This window comes from Polypterus senegalus, chromosome 2 (genome assembly GCF_016835505.1).
Source record: "Polypterus senegalus isolate Bchr_013 chromosome 2, ASM1683550v1, whole genome shotgun sequence".
Taxonomy (NCBI): Eukaryota; Metazoa; Chordata; class Cladistia; order Polypteriformes; family Polypteridae; genus Polypterus; species Polypterus senegalus.
Genome location: NC_053155.1, coordinates 144,709,914 through 144,732,016, shown reverse-complemented (window position 1 = coordinate 144,732,016; position 22,103 = coordinate 144,709,914). Strand labels below are relative to the sequence as shown.

Below are 22,103 nucleotides of genomic sequence, written 5' to 3'. Positions count from 1 at the left end.
AAGAGCGGTTCAACAAACCTCCAATGATGAGCGAAAACTTTGGACGACGTTTTCCCTTGCCCGGACGTGGGTCACCGGGGCCCCCCTCTGGAGCCAGGCCTGGAGGTGGGGCTCGATGGCGAGCGCCTGGTGGCCGGGCCTGCACCCATGGGGCTCAGCCAGGCACAGCCCGAAGAGGTAACGTGGGTCCTCCTTCCCATGGGCTCACCACCTATGGGAGGGACCAAGGAGGTTGGGTGCAGTGTGAGTTGGGTGGTGGCCGAAGGCGGGGACCTTGGCGGTCTGATCCGCGGCTACAGAAACTGGCTCTTGGGACGTGGAATGTCACCTCTCTGAAGAAGAAGGAGCCTGAGCTAGTGCGCAAGGTCGAGAGGTTCCGGCTAGATATAGTCGGACTCACCTCGACGCACAGCTTGGACTCTGGAACTAATCTTCTTGAGAGGGGCTGTACGCTCTACCACTCTGGAGTTGCCCGCAGTGAGAGGCGCCGAGTAGGTGTGGGCATACTTATTGCCCCCCGACTTAGAGCCTGTGCATTGGGGTTTACCCCGGTGGACGAGAGGGTGGCCTCTCTCTGCCTTCGGGTGGGGGGAAGGGTCCTGACTGTTGTTTGTGTGTATGCGCCGAACAGCAGTTTGGAGTATCCACCCTTTTTGGAGTCTCTGAAGGGGGTGCTGGGAGACTTCAATGCTCACGTGGGCAATGACAGTGAGACCTGGAAGGGCGTGATTGGGAGGAATGGCCCCCCCGATCTGAACCCGAGCGGTGTTTTGTTATTGGACTTCTGTGCTCATCATGGATTGTCCATAACGAACACCATGTTCAAGCATAGGGGTGTTCATATGAGCACTTGGCACCAGGACACCCTAGGCATCAGTTCGATAATCGACTTTGTGGTCGTGTCATCGGACTTGCGGCCACATGTCTTGGACACTCGGGTGAAGAGAGGGGCGGAGCTGTAAACTGATCACCACCTGGTGGTGAGTTGGCTCCGATGGTGGGGGAAGATGCCGGTCAGGCCTGGTAGGCCCAAACGTGTTGCGAGGGTCTGCTGGGAACGTCTGGCAGAGTCCCCTGTCGGAAGTAGCTTCAACTCCCACCTTCGGCAGAACTTCGACCACATCCCGAGGGAGGTAGGGGACATTGAGTCCAAATGGGCCATGTTCCGTGCCTCTATTGTTGAGGCGGCTGACCGGAGCTGTGGCCGTAAGGTGGTTGGTGCTTGTCGTGGTGGCAATCCCCAAACCCGTTGGTGGACACCGGCGGTGAGGGATGCCGTCAAGCTGAAGAAGGAGTCCTATAGAACCTTTTTGTCCTGTTGGTCTCTGGAGGCAGCTGATAGGTACCGGCAGGCCAAGTAGAATGCGGCTTCAGTGGTTGCTGAGGCAAAAACTTGGGCATGGGAGGAGTTTGGGGAGACCATGGAGAACGACTTTCGGATGGCTTCGAGGAGATTCTGGTCTCAGGAGGGGGAAACAGTGCAGTGTCAACACTGTATATCGTGGGGATGGTGCGCTGCTGACCTCGACTCGGGACGTTGTGGGTCGGTGGAGGGAGTACTTCGAAGACCTCCTCAATCCCACTAACATGCCTTCCGATGAGGAAGCAGAGCCTGGGGACTCTGAGGTGGGCTCTCCCATCTCTGGGACCGAGGTCACCGAGGTGGTCAAAAAACTCCTTGGTGGCAGGGCCCCGGGGGTGGATGAGATTTGCCCGGAGTTCCTCAAGGTTCTGGATGTTGTAGGACTGTCTTGGTTGACACGTCTCTGCAACATTGCATGGACATCGGGGACAGTGCCTCTGGATTGGCAGACCGGGGGTGGTCTCCCTCTTTAAAAAGGGGGACTGGAGGGTGTGTTCCAACTACAGAGGGATCACACTCCTCAGCCTCCCTGGAAAAGTCTATTCGGGGGTTCTGGAGAGGAAGGTCCATCGGATAGTCGAACCTCGGATTCAGGAGGAACAGTGTGGTTTTCGTCCTAGTCGCGGAACAGTGGACCATCTCTACATCCTTAGCAGAGTTCTGGAGGGTGCATGGGAGTTTGCCCAACCAGTCTACATGTGTTTTGTGGACTTGGAAAAGGCGTTCGACCGTGTCCCTCCTGATAAGAGCTGTTCGGTCCCTGTACAACCGGTGTCAGAGCTTGGTCCACATTGCCGGCAGTAAGTCAAGCCCGTTTCCGGTGAGAGATCAACAGGCGGATCGGTGCGGCATACGCAGTGATGCGGGCTCTGCATCAGTCTGTCATGGTGAAAAAAGAGCTGAGCCATAAGGGGTAGTGACTGAAAGAACGAGATCGCAAATACAAGCGGCTGAAATGAGTTTCCTCCGCAGGGTGTCTGGGCTTCACTTAAAGATAGGGTGAGAAGCTCAATCATCCGGGAGGGGCTCAGAGTAGAGCCGCTACTCCTCCGCATTGAGAGGAGTCAGATGAGGTGGCTCGGGCATCTGATTAGGATGCCTCCTGGACGCCTACCAGGTGAGGTGTTCCTGGCACGTCCAACTGGGAGGAGGCCCCGGGGAAGACCCAGGACACGCTGGAGAGACTATGTCTCCAGGCTGGCCTGGGAACACCTTGGGATTCTCCCGGAAGAGCTAGAAGAAGTGGCCGGGGAGAGGGAAGTCTGGGCCTCTCTGCTCAAGCTGCTGCCCCCATGACCCAACCCCGGATAAGCGGAAGAGAATGGATGGATGGATGGAAAAGAAACAACATTGGTATACTGTATATACTGAGTACTGTATTTGACATACACACTTGGACTTCTGTCAGCACCTATGCATTGATGCTGTCAAAAGATTTCTGGTTTATATCATTCTAATGATACTAGAATATTCAAACTATCAGCTACTGTGATTGGATAAGTAGATTATATAATTAACTAAGTTAGTTAACTAAGTAAATAAATAAGTTAGTTTATGTGTTTTTTTTCTATGTTGCAGTACTGATTATTACAGAGCTTATAAATTACAATCATAAGGGGATTGCAATAAAAAAACACATAATAAAGAAAGAACCATGTGGAGAGTGTCACCCTGATTCTGTTCTTTGCCATCTTTAAAAGAGAAAGACAACGCAGTAGTCTCCTTAGCCCAGGGGCCCACAGTCTCCTTATTCCGACCCTGCTTGCAGTAATAAAGTTTATCAACTCAATAAATGTAAAAAGGCATTCAAATCAACATTCCTGCTGAATTCCTGCTAGTTAATTAGTTAGAACTGCTACTAGTCAAAATTATAACTGAAATTATCTGGGTGTTTGTGCCCTCTGATGGGATGGTGTCCCAGCCTGGGCTGCTTCTTCCCTTAATTTTTGCTCCCTGCTGCCAAAATGCTCTTGTTGTCTTTGATGCTAAATAACTGATTTATGGGGGTTGATTTAAAGGATGGGTGGGTTGACGATTAAAGTTTTCAAAACCATGAAACTTATCAAAAAGCAATGATCATTACAAATAACACAATTAAATATTATTCAGCCTGCAGCAGATGCTTTTCAGTACTGTATATCCTAAAAAGGTACACTCTACACAATCAAACTTCACATGTTGTGAACATAATGATTTGGGACATTCATCAATTTCCCTAAACCAGTTATGCCAATCCAGAGGGTTTCTGTTTGTGAGTACACAATCTTTTTTTTCCCAGCAGCACTGAATGAAGCATAGGGCCCAGCTTGAACAGGGTGCATGACCACCACTTTCCACATTAGCCAATTCAGAGCTACCAGCCCAGTCTGCACACCTTTTGGATGTGATTGGCTCTGCATCTCATTTCTCCAGATTCCTCTTAACTCGCACATGCACTCTGTGTGTACAACTTTTACATTCTCTCTGTGGGCTTCCTTTGATTGCTTCCACTCTTTCCAATGATGCCCTTAACCTGACTGTTCAATTTAAATCAATCCTTTTTGAATGCGTGCATGTGTCCAGCAATCAGCTTGCTTCCCATCATGGGCTGACCTGTTGCTGGGCCCCATAATTAGCTGTATTATGCAGGCTAATAAAATACATTTTCTGAGTAATGACACTACAGGATGCTTCATTAACAAATCAAGAGACATGGAGATTTCAATTTGAGCACTTCCCAAATGAGTCGCTAAGGAAGAAAGAGACAACAAAACTAAGCACCCCAAACCCTTGCATAACTAAATAACCCTGAACTGCACTATTTTTTAATGTAATTTTATCTCATAGGTACTATTGTGAATTTCCCCTTGGGATTAATAAAGTATCTATCTATCTATCTATCTATCTATCTATCTATCTATCTATCTATCTATCTATCTATCTATCTATCTATCTAATAGCTTATTCGTACAAGATAATATATCCTATGTACAACATATTAATTTGTACATACGAGAAATGATCTTGTGCATAGGAAATGGCAAGCTGATTTACACCTCACAACTGCATTTGTTTTCGGCAAACAAATAAATCAAAATTTTATTTAAATGATCGTGTTTTCTGTCATCTACATCATGCAAGTACAGTGATGGAAACAAAGAAGAAGTATTTGACTGATATTTCAATAGACTGTAATTTGTTATTAATCTACACTTCAGAGACTGAACATGAAAAGTGTTTTCCCACTGCAGGAACTTTGTTTTTTGGAACAAATGGCTTTCTGTATGATGTAGGCCCTGGACCATTTGTGGTCCCTGGCCATTTTTGTGTGTTGTGGTCCCAAAACACAACAAGAACTGTAACCTTTGTGCAAAATACCGGTATGTGACGGGCAAAGAATAGTGATGCAATGTGATGTGAGTTCACAGGGCAGCCTCTGTACCTTATTACTTAGAAGTGATTGTATGTTCATGAAGGATATTAGTGCTTCGATGTGTTGCACTGTATGGCGCACCAGGGAGGTGGCTATGAAGAGTAATGCTGTGCAAGTTGGGAGTTTATGGGTGACACCCACACCTTAACGTTTCCAAGCAATCGCAAATTTTTGGGGGAGATTATTGGTTCATTGTGGTACATGACCTGCAGTGGGCTGGCGCCCTGCCCAGGGTTTGTTTCCTGCCTTGCGGCCTGTGTTGGCTGGGATTGGCTCCAGCAGACCCCTGTGACCCTGTGTTAGGATATAGCGGGTTGGATAATGGATGGATGGATGGATGGTACATGACATGGCAAACTAGGTAGACTGCTATGAACAGTGATGTGGTGCAAAGTACGATACTGCATCTACCAACAGATTTGTAAGATGGTGCCAGTGGTCATCCAGTCAGCACATTTCACTACTTGAGCCCCACCCACAATAGTACCTCATTGAACCTCATCTATAGTACCTCAGTGAACGGAAAGTACATCTCTTGTAGTAGTAGTAGCTAAAAAAACCCCACAAACTACAAATGACCTAAATTCCTGCTGTGGGAATGCTACAAAAGTTCCTGAGTTTCTAAAAAGTCCTTGGTTCCTGAAAAAAGTTCCTGTGGTGGGAAAGCACCTAAAGATACTGGACATAATAGTAATAGGACACCGTGATAATAAAATAATGTGCCATGTACTATGTCCTGTAGTATTTGTATTTTATTCTGCCTTTTGTCTCTTATTCTGTTTCAATCCTTTATATATCCTGTTTTTATCTTTAGTGAGTATTAATGAAGATATTATTTGCATTCAATGTTGTATATTCCCTGTTGTTGTTTCTGAATTTCTGCGTAGCACATTGAGCATGGGTGTTATTTATATTATTACTATTTAAGAAATAATGAACTGAAACTTTGGTAGGCAGTAATGTTGATCAGTAAATATCGGCAAAGCATTATTCGCAGCAAATTAGCTGCATTTGCATTCTCCCTTGTCTGTCGAGTTATTTACTGATAATTCATCTTTTTTTTTCCAGCACTTCATAATGCTTTGTGACGCCAGTGCAACATCCCCCAGAGTTATAACAACCAACATTGAATGGGATTGCCCCCGGACATATAATGCTGATCATTTGCATTACAGACTCTGTGGGACTTAGGTAAATAATGCAGGTTCACAAAATTTAATTTTATGAAATATATCTCTCTATTATAAAAAAAAATCCTGGGAGAGAAAGACTAGGTAGACAAGACATGATCTTCATGTGAAGATCACGGAAGACACTTAAAAGACCAACGAAATGAAAGAGATTGACCCAGGACCATCTTGCGGGGATGTAGAACATGAATTTCTTGCAAGACACGCCCTACTTACAACCAGTATCAAATAAGACCACGGGCAACAAAACGTTCAGTTGTGTAAAGGCTTTGATCACACACAGATCCAGGGCTCTCAGCGCATATAAAGCATATAAGGACTATACGTTATAGATAAAATGTCGATGACTAAGTGAAGAAGACAGACCAGCGCAAAGAAAAGAGACTCAAAAGCGTTGGAGAGAAAAAAAATGCAAAAAAGAAAACTAATAATCTAGGTGCAAATTCAGAAAATAAGGAAAGTAATAATCAGCCCAGGACAAGTGGAACTGAAAAAAAAGAACGTCCAATCTGGCTCAGAATTAAAAGACAAACAGTAAAAGACACAGTAGACCTTCAAAAAGTTGTTCACAAACATTGGCGCTATACACATGCAGAGCAGGTTAGAGATTATGAAAGCAGTGGAATTCGAAAGGCTCAAAAAAAAGTTGGCACGATACAAATGCAGAGAAAGTTAAAGAATATGAAAGCAGGAAAATTAGAAAGTATCAAAAAAAGAAAGTAAAGATCGAAGTAGTGCCAACAAATGGAGTATCATTGAAGAAAAAGCAGGACAAAGCGAGGTCAGAAATAAAAGACAAAGAGAACAAAAAACAAGTAAAACGTCATAAAGAGGTTAAAAAACAAGGGGGCCAAACACATGCAGAGCAGGTTAGAGATAATAAAAACAGTGGAATTCAAAAGACTCAAAAAAAAACGTAGGCGTGATACACATGCAGAGCAAGTTACAGAATATGAAAGCAGAAAAAAATGAAAGTGTCAAAAAAAGAAAGTAAAGATTACATTAGCACAAACGAAGAGAAATTATTACTCTGAGAAATAACGAAAACGTGAATAGAGATTGAATATATGGACATAGGTGATATGTCAGAAGTATGTAAATATTGTAAGGCTTTGAAGTTTAAGTCAGAGAATTTTGAAAACGTGGTTTACCTCACATGCATTTATTGGTTACTTTGCAAAAAAAGTTATTAACTGCTGATGATGTACATCTTTTGTCTGTGCTGAAATTCCAAACCTATCCTGAATTATGGAACAAAGTTATTAAACACAAGTCTCACTAATCTCATTAAAAAGATTCAGCATGTTGGGACTCGAAAGATCCCAAATATTGTTTTCAATAAAGTTTTGAAATGAAAGTGAAACTAATGAAATAGCAACAATTCAAAGAAAAAAAAATCTTAAAAGTCTGGAAAACCAAACATGGGGGTTGGCAAGTGAATTGAGCAGGGGGTGAAGCCCCCTAGTATACCATAAATAACGAGTTATCTCTGCTTGTCGCTATATACTGTATGCAAGTCAATCTTTAAGTTCCACTTCAGTGTAAGAGAAGTAGGAGATTGGAGTATGGAGATACAAACTATGAAGGAGACCGGACTAACACCCCCACCCCACACCATCAAAAGATTTATTACTATTTACAATTATAAAGACTTATTACTATTTACAAGACTTTCATATCTTTTTAATAGAGGAAGTGCAAAGCATCAACACATACAGTTTGGAAAGCTTTCAGCATGACTTCAAAAAATAGAATGAACCAGCAGCTTCCATCATGACATGCCACTTTGAATTTTCTTCCTTTAAAAGACATACAGATTTTTTCTGACTTTTGACTACAATTTCAGCATTTCTGCATTGTTTTGACAAAATATATGACTGCGTTCTTTCTTCTTCAATATCACAGAGGCACTGTGATGCAGTGGCTGGCACTGCTGGCACACAGATCAGGTCACCTTTTTGGCCAACATAATCAGTCCAGTATAGTTTGCAGACATTTCCCTAGCCCTCAGGGACACAGTAAAGATGATTGCACCATTATAATCCAGTCAAACCCAGTTCAGTTAGTCCTTCCCCATTGACTTCAATGCATTTTGCTAAGTTCTGCAATATGCACAAAAATTGCCATGATTTCTCTAAACCCAAGGCAAAGCTGACAACATTTATTTATATAGCATGTTTTCATACAAATGATGTAGCTCAAAGTGCATTACAAGATGAAGAAAGAAAAAAAGAAAATTTTAAAAATAAAATTCGGCAATACTAAGTAACAAAGAATAAAGTAAGGTCCGATGACCAGGGGTAAAGAAAAAAAAACGACAAAAGAAAAAAACACAGTGGAGTTCGCTCATCACTAGGCAGCTTTAAAATTTGGCTTAAGCATTGAACATAATGGTTGCTGGTTCAATCCCTGCTTTGTCTCAGTTACCCTGAGTGAGTTATTTGACCTGCCTGTGTTCAAACTGGAAAATATTTATTAACAGTTGTGATGCATAATTATCTAACAAATTGCTTCAGTGTCAGCAAATTAATTCAATTATAAAAAAATAGTTAAAACATCCTTGAAAGGCACTAATTATAATGTTATCAATTTAAGGGTAAAACAAATATTTTGCTTTACTTATGTCTTAATTTTCTGAAATGATTTAAATGAAAATAGAAGACAATAGGAACTTACCAATTGAAAATGGCTTTGTCCAGTCACTTAATATTTTGCCAAAACCACAAATTTCCTTTCCTTGAACTCTTAATTGCACCAGACACGGTTTGGTTATATGACTTTTAGGTATGTGATATGAGGATGAAACATGTTCAATTACCTACAAGGAATTTGAAAAAGCCCGGGTCTTAAAAAATATACACATGCACAACATTTGTGTAAAACATTATAACAATTTAAAACAGTGTTATGAAAAGGAAATACATTTGTAATACACAATACAATAGAAAACAATCAAAAATTTATTACAAAATTTTATAGAAAAGCAAAGCAAAATGACACCTTTTATTGGCTAACTAAAAAGATTACAATATGCAAGCTTTCAAGGCAACTCAGGCACCTTCTTCAGGAGAGATGTAATACAGAAACTGGAGTTCCCTATGTTTATTTACACTCGATGACAAGATTTGCCTCGAAAGCTTGCATATTGTAATCTTTTTAGTTAGCCAATAAAAGGTGTAATTTTGCTTGGCTTTTTTCTACATTCATTATGGCTAACACAGTACAACAACCTAGTACTACAGACTTTTAAAATGTTTAAACATTTCATTATGATAAAACTCTTTAAGTAGACAATTATCGACATTTGTAACTGTGAGCAAAAAGACACTTATTACCTTTTCATTTCTATGCAAGTCAACAAACCGTAAATGATATTCTAAGCAATCTTCTGGAGCTTCAACACGTGTGGGTGGTGGTCCCCAGGTAATTGAAATGTTTTCGTTGTCGACAGAAACTGATATATTTACAGGTGGATTCAGTTTCTCTGAAATATATAAATGTTTATAGCCTAGATTATACATTATGAACTTAATTATGTTCATACGGTATGGTTAGAGAAGAGGAACAAAAATGAAAACGGTCTACCCTTGACAAGAACCTACTGTATATCAGCTGCCATATAAAGCAGGAATGGGCTGACATCTATGTCAGGATAGTTGGTGTTCCCTTACATATTCAATGCACCAGTATAATAGGCAAAACTGCTGTATAAGGCATATAAGACTAATGACTGCAAAGTGAATCAGAGAGCGTATGAGAACATGAGGGCAACCATTAAGAAGAATATCAGAGAGGCTAAAAGACAGTTGGGGAGGAATATAGCAGATAAGGTGAAAGAAGACCCCAAGAGATTCTTTCAGTATTTTAGTAGTAAAAGAACAGTTAAGGAGGAGGTCAAGTTCATCAGGAATAGTAAAGGGGAATTAAAAGATACAGACAATGAAATAGCAGATGCCCTAAACGTACATTTTTCTGAGGTGTTTACAAGTGAACAAGTGGATAACCTCCCAGAGGTAAAGGCAACTACTAAGGAGGTATTGAGGGATTTGGAAATTGTAGAGGGAGAAGTGCTGCTCAGATTAAATAAGATGAAATCAAACAAATCACCAGGCCCAGATAATATTTATCCTCATGTTCTTAAGGAGGCTAGAGACTATATATATAAACCCATGACACATATTTTTAGGAAGTCACTGAGCACTGGAGAGATTCCAAAGGACTGGAAAATGGCAAATATCATCCCATTATATAAAAGCTTATGATATTATTTATCTGGACTTTCAGAAAGCATTTGATAAGGTGCCACATGAGAGGTTGGGCATCAAGTTAAAAGAAGTGGGAGTTCAGGGTGATGTTTTTAGATGGGTGCAGAATTGGCTCAGACACAGGAAGCAGAGGGTGATGGTGTGAGGAACCACATCAGAACTGGCCGATGTTAAGAGTGGTGTTCCACAGGGGTCAGTGCTAGGGCCGCTGCTATTTTTAATATATATAAATGATTTAAATAGGAATATAAGTACCAAGCTGGTAAAGTTTGTAGATGATACCAAGATAGGTGAATTAGCAGATAACTTGGAATCTGTTATATCATTACAGAAGGACTTGGATAGCATACAGGCTTGGGCAGATTTGTGGCAGATGAAATTTAATGTCAGTAAATGTAAAGTATTACACATAGGAAGTAAAAATATTAGGTTTGAATACACAATGGGCAGTCGGAAAATTGAGAGTACACCTTATGAGAAGGATTTAGGAGTCATAGTGGACTCTAAGCTAGCAACTTCCCAACAGTGTTCAGAAGCCATTAAGAAGGCTAACAGAATGTTAGGTTATATAGCACGATCTGTGGAGTACAAGTCCAAGGAGGTTATGCTCAACCTTTATAATGCACTGGTGAGGCCTCATCTAGAGTACTGTGTGCAGTTTTGGTCTCCAGGCTACAAAAAGGACATAGCAGCTAGAAAGGTCAGAGAAGAGCGACTAGGCTGATTCCAGGGCTACAGGGGTTGAATTATGAGGAATGATTAAAAGAGCTGAGCCTTTACAGTTTAAGCAAAAGAAGATTAAGAGGTGACATGATTGAAGTGTTTAAAATTATGAAGGGAATTAGTACAGTGTATCGAGACTTGTATTTTAAAATGAGTTCATCAAGAACACGGGGACACAGTTGAAAACTTGTTAAGGGTAAATTTCACACAAACATTAGGAAGTTTTACTTTACACAAAGAACAATAGACACTTGGAATAAGCTACCAAGTAGTGTGGTAGACAGTAATACGTTAGGGACTTTCAAAACTTGACTTGATGTTTTCTTGGAGGAAACAAGTGGATAGGACTGGCAAGCTTTGTTGGGCTGAATGGCTTGTTCTTGTCTAGAGTGTTCTAATGTTCTAATGTTTTTCAACAGTGGGAGACTGCCTCCCAGGAGTATGTGTTTCCAGAATATGCTGGTTGGCAGCCTCCCTTTGGTGAAGCTCTCCCAAAGAGTTTGCATTGGAGTAGCAATGGACAGCCCTGTTGGACTCCATGGCGGGTGCTGGGAGAAGGTTCCTCTGTCAAATAGAGATAACTTCTCAGATGCAATACTATTATACCACAAGTACTCCTGGATTGAGGTTGAAATGAAGCCCAAGTAGGTAAGTTTGAGTCTGGAGTGGAGGAGGACAACCCTCAAATGTAGTGGAGGAGTAGACGGAAAAGAGATGGATGACATTTTTACTGGATTGTACACATTATCAGCCACTTTTTAAAGTGCTTTGTCTGTGAGAGATACTGCACCCAATACATAGTTTAGTCAGGACTAAAATATGTATATTTATAGATGGATAGAGCTTTATTTATTTGTCTCCAGGGGAAAATCTGGCTAAATTGTGCCTTGCACTGTTGTGTCTGGGGTTTGTGGTATGGACGCCCCCTAAAGGTTATACAGTGAAAGATTATTTCCTGCAAGATGCAAAACTGGGTATGATTGATTAAATTAACCTTCAAAGAGCAAGCCATGGAAGCCTAATTTGGGTACCTAAAATTCTTAACAAAGTTGTATTCTTTTGGTTATCAAGTTTCTTTGTTTTGTATTAATAGTCAAGACAAGAAGACACTGTAAACTCATGATTTGATATAAGATGGTGTCTAATATAATCAATTGAGAACTGTATATCAGAAACTGAAACCAACACACCAAAAAGTGGAAAAATAAAAATAAATTCAATAAAGAAAACAGACAAAGTTAAGATAATCTGTATGTCTGGGCAGGAAAACCAAAGTATCTGATAAACACACACACACACAGGGGTGTGGAGAAAGCATGTACATTTCTCATAGATGCTAACTGTGCTGTATTTAAACTCAGGCCTCTGGAGCTGTGAGACCACCTTATAAAGTAAAAGAAATGATAAAGTGAAGTGGCAAGTAAAACTTTAAAAGCTATTCTTGAACATCATTGAAGTGTTAAGGATATATTGTCTTCTAGACTGTTATGTCAGTTTTTAATTTGGCTAAGCAGATGGCCAGCACACTGGTACAAACACAAACAGCACTTGAATTCTATATTCATTTCTGGTCGGAGACTTCGTCTTTGTACATGTTCTACCCAATTTCTTATGTTTCCTATAGAGATTCATGTATTACCCTCTAGAACTGGTAACATTAAAGTCATACAGAGTTTATACAGTGTGTTTGAAAGTGCAATGGTATGGTATCCCGCCATACAGTTTTGGTTCCTCCTGTGTAGTCATTGATACCCAAACAGGCTCTGGTTCCGTGTGAGTCTGGATTGCATAGTGTGGGTTCAAAAATTGGATGAACTGATCTGAATAGCCTTGCTTGGTTGACGTGCACTTGGAGGGGTTTCTTTCTCCTGTTTACTCTGTATTGAAGCATGTAACTGCTTACCAGAATCTCTCTTATCTGGTTAAGTGTCAGAGATATGCAGTATATAGCAATCAAGTATATGATTAAATACATAGTTTAAGATAAAAGAAGATGTGCCTTGTAATGGAAATTTTAAATGTGGTTTCTTATTGTCAGTTGAAAAGTATAAATGACCTTACTAAGGCAATCAACCAATGATTCAATTGTGGAGATAAAAGATTAACAGTTGCCAAGACATCCATTTATTTATTTATGGGACCACTTAATCTAAAGTGAGACTTGTCAAATAAAAACCACATTGCATCAGTTGTCAAATGTCAGACGCCAGTCCATTTCAGAGCCCCCTCACTCACAGATGGCCAGTTTAAGACTGCTAGTCACCAGGGTACCTGAAGAATAGTATTACATGTACTTGGGGGTCTGTATCAGTGACTGGCTGGACTGGTCTAGTAACACACAAGAATTATATTAGGAAGGGCAGATACAATTTTTTTTCCTTAGGTGAAAAATGGGGACAGTGTTATCCTTTACGTTTTCTATAGCTCTGTGATGGGCAGCTCGATTATTTTATGCTGTATTGTGCTAGACTGGTTACATCATTTCAAGAGAGACCCATCGAATCAAACAGCTACTTAAAAAGGCAGGATCAGCTATAGGACTGGCTGTTGACCTGCTGTAAGTAGTAGTTGAGGAGAGAATGAAGAAGTATGTCAGGAAACACTACTGGGGTTCCTTCATACCTCCGCCATCACAAAGATACAAAGATATTTCTTCTCTTTATAAATAGTAATCCTTTATCAATACTATTTATAAGAAAATATATTTTTGGTAAACCTTTATGATTTGTTATTCAGGATCTAGACAACAGAGCTATCTACTAATCACACAATACACATATACTGTAGATGGACTGAATGGTATCCTGTTGTCAGTGATCTACATGTTCTTAATCCCTAATGTGGGGTTAAAATTCTTACTGGAGGGGAAAAAAAGAACAATTCAGAAATATCTTACATATCATTATATAATAAAGACAAATGTTTCTCACCAATCTTCAAAGGCCGAAAGACTACAGTTTCATTGATGGATCCATTCACATGAATATAGAACTTTAATGATGAAATATTTAGCTTTGGAAAATGGCACAAAAATGTTCCATGATCATAATCTATCAAATAAATGGGACATTCTTTCATGTGGTTATTCTGTCTGGAAAGTGAGAAAGAAAAGGTGTTAGTATGGTTTATGCTCTCAAAACCTAATCTCTGTAAAATTAAGAGTGCATACCTACCTGAAAAAGAAGAAGAATGGCTGTTTTTCAGTAACATTCTGATTTACAGGCAGTGTACAATTTAAAGATGAAGTGTTGTAGATGATACAGTCCATCTCACTTGTTGATTGTTCTGGATGACGACTAAGAGAATAACTGCAGTTTACTGCATGAGAAAATAGGAGATCTTGAGTAAATACCCATGCTAGACAAATGATATTTACCCTGAGATTATATATGTCCATGTTTTTGATTCACTCTTACTATGTTTTTTTGCTTTACTGATGCCATTTTAATTTTCTATTAGATTATGCTTTAGAACAGGTATATTTCAAAACTACACTTCTGAAAAGTGTGTATTTATTTTTAATAAAGTCTTTATGTCAATCAGTAAAAGGATTGTTCTGAAAGTTTTCCAACAAACTTTTTTATGGCTAGTAATTTATAGCATTATTTATCCATTATTCATATGTGTATTTGCTAATACTATATGCTCAATGTAAAAATATGAATTTGTTTTACATATTTGACCTGTATTACTTTATTATTGAAAAATTTTGTGTCATTAATTTTATTTTGTATTTTAAATAACCATTAATCCATTAATTATCAAGTAATGAAGTAAATTAATTATTTTCACCATTGCTTACTCCATTTCACAGGTTGAGTGAAGTTGAGCCTGACCAACACTGGGTCCTGTCCTAGACAGTCCGCCAGTCCTTTCTTTAACCGACTTATACACATTTACTCTCACCCATGCCAGGGTAATATGAAGTCTTAAATTAACTAATTACTTGCATGTTTAGAGTAAGAAGAAAACAACCAGAATATCAGGAAAAAAGGCTGAGCAAACAAAGAGAAAATGTGCAGTGCAGTGCATACAAAGAGTTGAATCTCCAGTCTCCTAGCGCTTTAAGGCAGGTGAGCCAACTACTGCACCATTGTGGCGTCTATAATAAAGCTGATATGTGCCTTTTAACTTAAGGACAATTAGACCAGACAGATAAGCAGATGTAAGAACTGACAGTAAACAAATCATTATGGGGCATATGAGGGACACAATGCTTGGTTCACCTCCTTGGAGCTCACAGCTCCAACTTCCTGAATTTCACTCCCAGCCCATATCACTTTCTGTGAGCAGTTTTCTTATTCCACTATTGGGCTTCCTCTCCCATACTAAGTTTTAATATGTGACTCTAAATGGTCTGCAAGAGTGTGGGTATTAGCATGGGCAACCCATCCAGTATTTCAAAAATGACTGACACCTGAAGTTACCGGAGTAAGCTCTAACTCCCTGTAACCCTGCACTAGACAAAAGCAGATTCAGAAAATGAGTGAATGAATAAGTGGTATGAATACAGATACACATGATAAACATCTTTACTATATACTTAGATGTCCGTGTTTAAATACAACATATTACCTTCCAGCTAAGGGCTGACTGGTTCTGACTTACATCTAGTGCTCCAAAGACAGCATTTAGTACCCTATTGTGGAATGACTAGGCTTGGAAAATGAATGAATGAATGAATAAAATTAGCCCTGTATAAATGATTGGAGATGTGGATGAGTAAAAATGTCCTATGACTGACTGTTACCCTATCCAGTGCTGGTTTTTGCCTTGCTTCTGATGGTGCTGTGATAGGTTCAGATGCCATCAGAATTGTACCGCCATAAGAATACAGTAAAAATGTTGTAATTGGCCCTGTGTGAGTGACTGTATTTATGTGTGAGTGACTGAAGTGAACTGGCTGCTGCCTAACGTCCATGGTGCTGGGATTGGATGTTCACCTCTTAAAGCTTTTTATGACTGAATGAATAGGGCATACACCACACTAATCTAACATATTAGCAAAGGCACTAACTTGAACACTTTGCACTTTTTGCCCTAATGGTAATTTCTAATTAACTGCTAGCTTCATATGGCTTGAATCTAACATTTGATGCAATGGGTTTAAAAGAAAAACTATTAAAGATATACACAAAAATACTCCATTGAATTTATTCTACTTTTTTATGTCCAGATTTCAAATGTCCTGATTCAGCAGCATTTTGAAATGAATCAGTCAACAAGGAAACACCAGTTTAGTTCATCACAAAACATGCAAATATGCTCATTAGCCTAACTTTGCATCTCCTTTGAATCCATGTAACATCAAATTCCATATTTGCCCACTATTACAATTACATTATTCCACAATTCATATAATTATGATCTATCTATCTATCTATCTATCTATCTATCAGCTTATCCAACACACTAAACACTGAATGTGAAAGTGGGAGGTAAGATCAGTGGAATTATTTTAGTAATCAAGTTTGAAGTAAAATAGAAAAAACAAAGTAGGTAGTTATTTCTAAATAGAAAAGGAATTTCACTTTTTATACTTAACAAAGAATTTTAAGATGCACAAATTCCTCACAAACACAATGAAATCATTAAGATGCATTAACATCTGCCAAAATTAATTGGACATTACTTACTGTTCACATTCTGAGATGAAATATAAGCAGCCATCAGGATCAGAAAGCTTTTTTTGATATCACTCATTTTTAATTGTACAATAGACAAATATGTGATGTGAAAGTTGGTTATAGTGAAAGTAAGGAAGTGTATTTCATTTAAATACATTTTAATCTCTAGATAAATAGACCACAATAAAAATGCAACAGATGTGGTTTCCTGTTTTATTAAACCTTATTGACGTCTACAGTGGCCAGAAGGGTCAAAGTGATCAAAATCCAAATTCAAATGTCACACGTTATTATACAAGAAAAGTTAGAAATACACCAAAATGCACTGAACTGCTTCCTTTATGGATGATGTTCTGCAATCAAGATTTCCCCCAAAATAACTTTTTATAGTTTTTAGCATTTAGCAGCCACTTATTTTGTTTCAGGTTTTAGTAATAACCATTTCTCTCAATACAAAATTCACGCCTCTCTTAACTAACATATGCCTGTCGTCTCAGTTGCTCTCTCCCGAGATAGCCATATCTCATTTTACTGCAGAGTGAGCAACCAATGATAATACAGTACAAGATCTTCACTTCAAATCACTAGGCTGTCCTTATCTTTAAAGTTATTTGTGCAAGGAGAAAAAAAGGCAATAGGGTGCAGTGCTGTGATGTGGAGTCCTTCATTTATTTTTATTCAATTTTCAGTTAAATATATGTACAATAACACACAAGCATTTTCAGACTATGGGTTGTTTTATCATGTCATTTTCAAACCTGCTTAATCCAGAAAAAAACCGTGGGAGTTCCTGGAGCCTATCCCAACTAACATAGGGTGCAAGGCAAACACCCACATGCAAAAACACACACAAGGGCCAAATTAGCATCACCAGTTCACCTAACCCTCATGTTTTTGACAGTGGGAGGAAAGCCATGCAGGCACAGGGAGGACATGCAATTTCCGTGCAGGGAGACCAGGTAGATGAACCCTGGTCTCCTTATTGCAAGGATATCAGTGCTACTGCTGTGTCACTGTGCCACCCAGGAGTTGTTTTGAAGATTCTTAAAAGATCATATTGTATTCAGCTGACTTTTGTTGACCATTATACCCTTGCAAAAGATATCAGTTTCAATAAAACCAAATCATGATGAGGATACCAACCCCTCATAAGGCATTGCCATAGGACAATGTGACATGTGACAATGTGGCTTACTTGTATAATACAATACAGCACAACTTATTTTTGTATAGTGCTGTTCACTGCATGCAGGCACAGAGTGCTATGAGCAAATTCTCAGGTAAAATACAAGTATAGATTATACTTATGACTAAATACAGAATTAATTCATATAAAGATACAGATTTCTTAACACACAGAAACAATGTAGAAACCGATTAACGTAAAAGGAAATCAACAATATCTGTCCATTAATTATTTGTTGAATGATCTCCAGTTGACAACAGAGGAGTTTAAAATTGTAAAAAAGGAAGTGAAAAAAAATTAAACATAGTCACAGTCCCGGAGATCTCGGCTACCTAGCTGCCTACCCCTCCTGGTCACTCTGTAGTGGAGTCTGCGTTGGGTCAACCAATCTGATGAAAGAATCTTTCTATCCTATGCTAATTTATCTGGTATGACATTTCCAAGTGCCACATCAAGATACTGAGAAGAGAAACAGAATAGGGAAGGGTTAGTAACAGTTTAAAAATATTGTGATACTTATATTTTTGTACAAATTACTTACAGTAATGCATAGTGTGGATGCTAGAGGCACTGTTGCCCCGTGAAACCCACCAGACAGACGTCCCAGACACACTTTTGAAACACCAAGAAGATTCTTTAATAATAATTCTTCAATAATAGTGCACAAAGCACCGCACACTCCACAATTCTCCAATAAACAATAACAATAATCACACAAATAAACAATCCTCCACTTCCAGCAGCTCCGTCCCACTCCCTCCCAACTCCGGCTCAATCTGCTGGGTTTCCCACAATCCTTTTTTCACAATAATGATTCCATATAGCAGCTACAGGATAGTAACAGGTGAGATAAATAACAGCCTTTGATTTAAGAGCACAGCCAGGACTATGCTCTGATCAGTCCGCCAGGCAGTTTTGTTACCATATTTTGCTGTTAAATCCTCTCCAGTTAGGATGAAGACCATCTATTTTGAAAAATACAGGCTTTTCCCAAGATCATCCCAATTATTCACAAAGGTCATACTTTTATTTTGACACCCAGTATAAACAGTGTGTACGCACAAAAATTTTGCATATGCTCATTTCCACACCCACTTTGAGATGTATAAAACTAAACCTTAGCCTAAAATCATGCACATTTTCAAAGCAGCCTCACACCATGCATATGCACATTTCTGCTATGTTTTGCAAACTGAGGGCACCTAGCTACTGATTTTGTGATCATTCTTTTTTAGATTTATATCCATGATATGGGCCGTATCAAATACCCACCCATTATCCAACCCGCTATATCAGCTAGTACAGAGTCACGGGCATCTGCTGGAGCCAATCCCAGCCAACACAGGAAGCAAGGCAGGAAACAAACCACAGGCAGGGTGCCAGCCCTCCGCAGGGTACACACACCCACACTAGAATCGCCAATGCACCTAACCTCCATGTCTTTAGACAGTGGGAGTAAACTGGAGCACCGAGAGGAAACCCACACTGACACGGGGAGAACATGCAAACTCCACGCAGGGAGGACCCAAGAAGTGAACCAGGGTCTTGTACCTGCGAGGCAGCAGCGCTACCACTGCGCCACCGTGCCACCCTCAAATACACTGAATTTAATTGTATATCTTTTGCAAATTTAAGGCGCTTGATTGTAATCATTCTGTAACACTTATTATAATACAATACATCATTATTGTAATGGTGTACGGAATAATAATAATAATACATTTTATTTATATAGCGCCTTTCCCATGCTCACGACACTTCACAGAGTTTAAGAAAGAATGGCAGGGTATATAGCATTGTACTAAACCAGATAAATAAATAAAGAAGAGTAAAATAGTAAATTCAAAGAAAAAGCCTAACAGACAACACAATTGATGGTCTAGCACACACACACAGATTACATGAGCATCTTGACAGTGAGGTAAACTGAAAGAAGGATAGTAAAGTCAAGTAGAGCTAAAAGCCTTCCTGAACAGATGAGTTTTGAGTTGTTTTTTAAAAGAATTCATGGAGTCAGCTGACCTGATTAATTTCAGTAGGTCATTCCAGAGTCTGGGCGCTATACAGCTGAAGGCCCTGTCACCCATGGAGTGTAGATTAGTGTGGGGCACAACAAGATTACCAGAATCAGAGGACCTTAGTGGGCGGACAGGCACACAGTGATGGAGAAGGCCACTGATGTAGTTTGGCACAAGGTCATTTAAGGCTTTGTAGGTTATTAGTAGAATTTTATATTCAGTTCTGTAAGACACAGGGAGCCAGTGAAGGCGGAGCAGGATGGGTGTGATGTGCTCGCTGCTGCTGGTTCGAGTAAGGACTTTTGCAGCCGAGTTTTGAATAAGCTGGAGCTGTGATATAAGAATAGAAGGGGCACCAGCCAGTAGTGAATTACAATAATTGATGCAGGATTTGATAAAAGCATGGACAAGTTTCTCAGAGTTAGAAAAGGAGAGGAAGGAGCAAACACGTGATATGTTACGGAAGTGAAAGTAATAATATTTCTTAATGTGAATCATGTGGGCGGAATAAGAAAAGGAGGAATCAAAAATGACACCAAGATTCTTTGCAGTAGAGGCAGGTCTGATGAGATCACCGCCAAGATTGACTGGGAAGGAGCTCATTTTATTAAGTTGCACTTCAGTTCCAATTTACAGGAGTTCAGTTTTGTTGATATTTAAATTTAAAGAGTTCTGCTCCATCCAGGTTTTAATTTCACTGAGGCAAGTTGTGAACTGAGAAAGCTCTGATGAAGTTCCACTTTTAACATTGAAATAGAGTTGAGTATCGTCTGCATAAAAATGATAACCCAGTCCAAAGCTACGAATAATATGGCCAAGGGGAAGCATATAAATACAGAAAAGCAGAGGACCGAGGACAGAGCCCTGTGGAACTCCTTGTATGACTAGTGTTGTGCTGGACCTGCTGTTGCCAAGACTAACAAACTCTTGCCTATCAGTCAGATTGGACTTGAAGCACTGGAGGGCAGTGCCAGAGATACCCAGCATGTTCTCCATTCTGGACAGTAGAATGTCAGGTCTATCAGAATTAATATGCTGGTTTGTCCAGAGTCTGCTGCCATAAGCAAATCATTGGTTACCTGTAGCACAGCAGTTTCACAGCTGTGCCGCGCCCTGAAACCAGACTGAAAGGGTTCCATCAAATTATTAGAAGTTAAGTAGTTGGTGAGTTGGGAGGCTACAACACGCTCAAGAACTTTTGACAGAAAAGGTAAGTGGGAAATAGGCCGAAAATTGTTAAGATTGCCAGCATCAAGACCATACTTTTTTAACATTGGGTTTACAGAAGCAGTTTTAAAAGTGAGTTTATTATTGTTGTAATAGTTGGGATTATGGCATGAAGGTAGGATTTAAGTAATGTGCTGGGGATGGGGTCCAGTACACAAGTAGTCGGCCTCATCTTACAAAGCAGATCATTAACAAAAGCAGATGTGACTGGTGAGAACTTAGAGAAGGAGCTGAAAATAGTGGGAAAACAGGGAAAGATATAAACAAATGATGTAATTATGTTAATTGAATTATTTAGATCTTTAATTTTGTTACAGAAAAAGTGGAGGAATTTCTCACAGATTTCAGTAGATGAGGTAGCTGGGCCGAAATGCTGGTTGAAGTAGTTTATTAACTACAGAGAACAAAACCTTTGGGTTATCGTGGCTACTTTCTATTATTCTGCCATAATGGGTGTTCTTAGCAGCAGTTAGTGCTTCTCTGTAAGCTCTTTGGTGGTCAGATAAAGCCTGGATGTGCATGGTGAGAACAGACTTACGTAACGTTCTCTCAAGGCATCGGCCAGCTGCTTTCATAGAATGCAATTCTGAATTATACCAAGGAGCTGAATGCTTAAGGGGAAACCTCCTTATGTTTTAAAGGAGCTGTTTTATCAAATGCTGAATGAAGGGCTGTGTTATAGTGATCAACAAGACTATCTAGTGTTGATGGAATAGGTGAAGACAGTAAACGATCAGAAATTGATCCAGAAAGGATAGAGGGACAGATGTTTTTAAGGTTTCTGTAAGAAATTTGTCTTCCCTGGCAGCTCTATCCGTAACAAATTTTTTACAATGTTCCTTAAAAGTTTTGAAGAATCAACTTTCTAAACTTGCTGCTGTTTTTTCATTTATTACAGATGCTTATTGTGTGGTGATTGGTTACATAGAGAAAGGAAAAGGAAGGACAGGAATTGGGGGTTGGTATGCTTGACAGACGCAGTACAGCTGCGATAAATTATTTCATCCAGGGTCATGTGCATCACAGCAGGCATCTTGCCAGAGGAAGGAACAATCCCTGTACGGGGCACCAGCTTATCATTACCATTGTGCC

The 22,103-nt window shown here is 39.7% G+C and overlaps 1 protein-coding gene across 2 annotated transcripts in view; it reads right to left on the bottom strand.

The window, feature by feature from the left end:
• The window catches only part of LOC120523441 (interleukin-5 receptor subunit alpha-like), a 29,304-nt gene extending 12,624 nt beyond the window's left edge, over positions 1-16,680 (bottom strand). For both annotated transcript variants that reach the window (XM_039744754.1, XM_039744755.1), the window contains exons 1-5: positions 16,590-16,680; positions 14,127-14,271; positions 13,884-14,044; positions 9,301-9,449; positions 8,642-8,783 (exon numbers count right to left, since the gene is read on the bottom strand). In XM_039744754.1, the coding sequence (XP_039600688.1) occupies positions 8,642-8,783; positions 9,301-9,449; positions 13,884-14,044; positions 14,127-14,271; positions 16,590-16,656 (664 nt within the window). In that variant the 5' untranslated portion in view covers positions 16,657-16,680. The remainder of the gene's footprint in view (positions 1-8,641; positions 8,784-9,300; positions 9,450-13,883; positions 14,045-14,126; positions 14,272-16,589) is intronic.
• Positions 16,681-22,103: the final 5,423 nt, after the last annotated feature.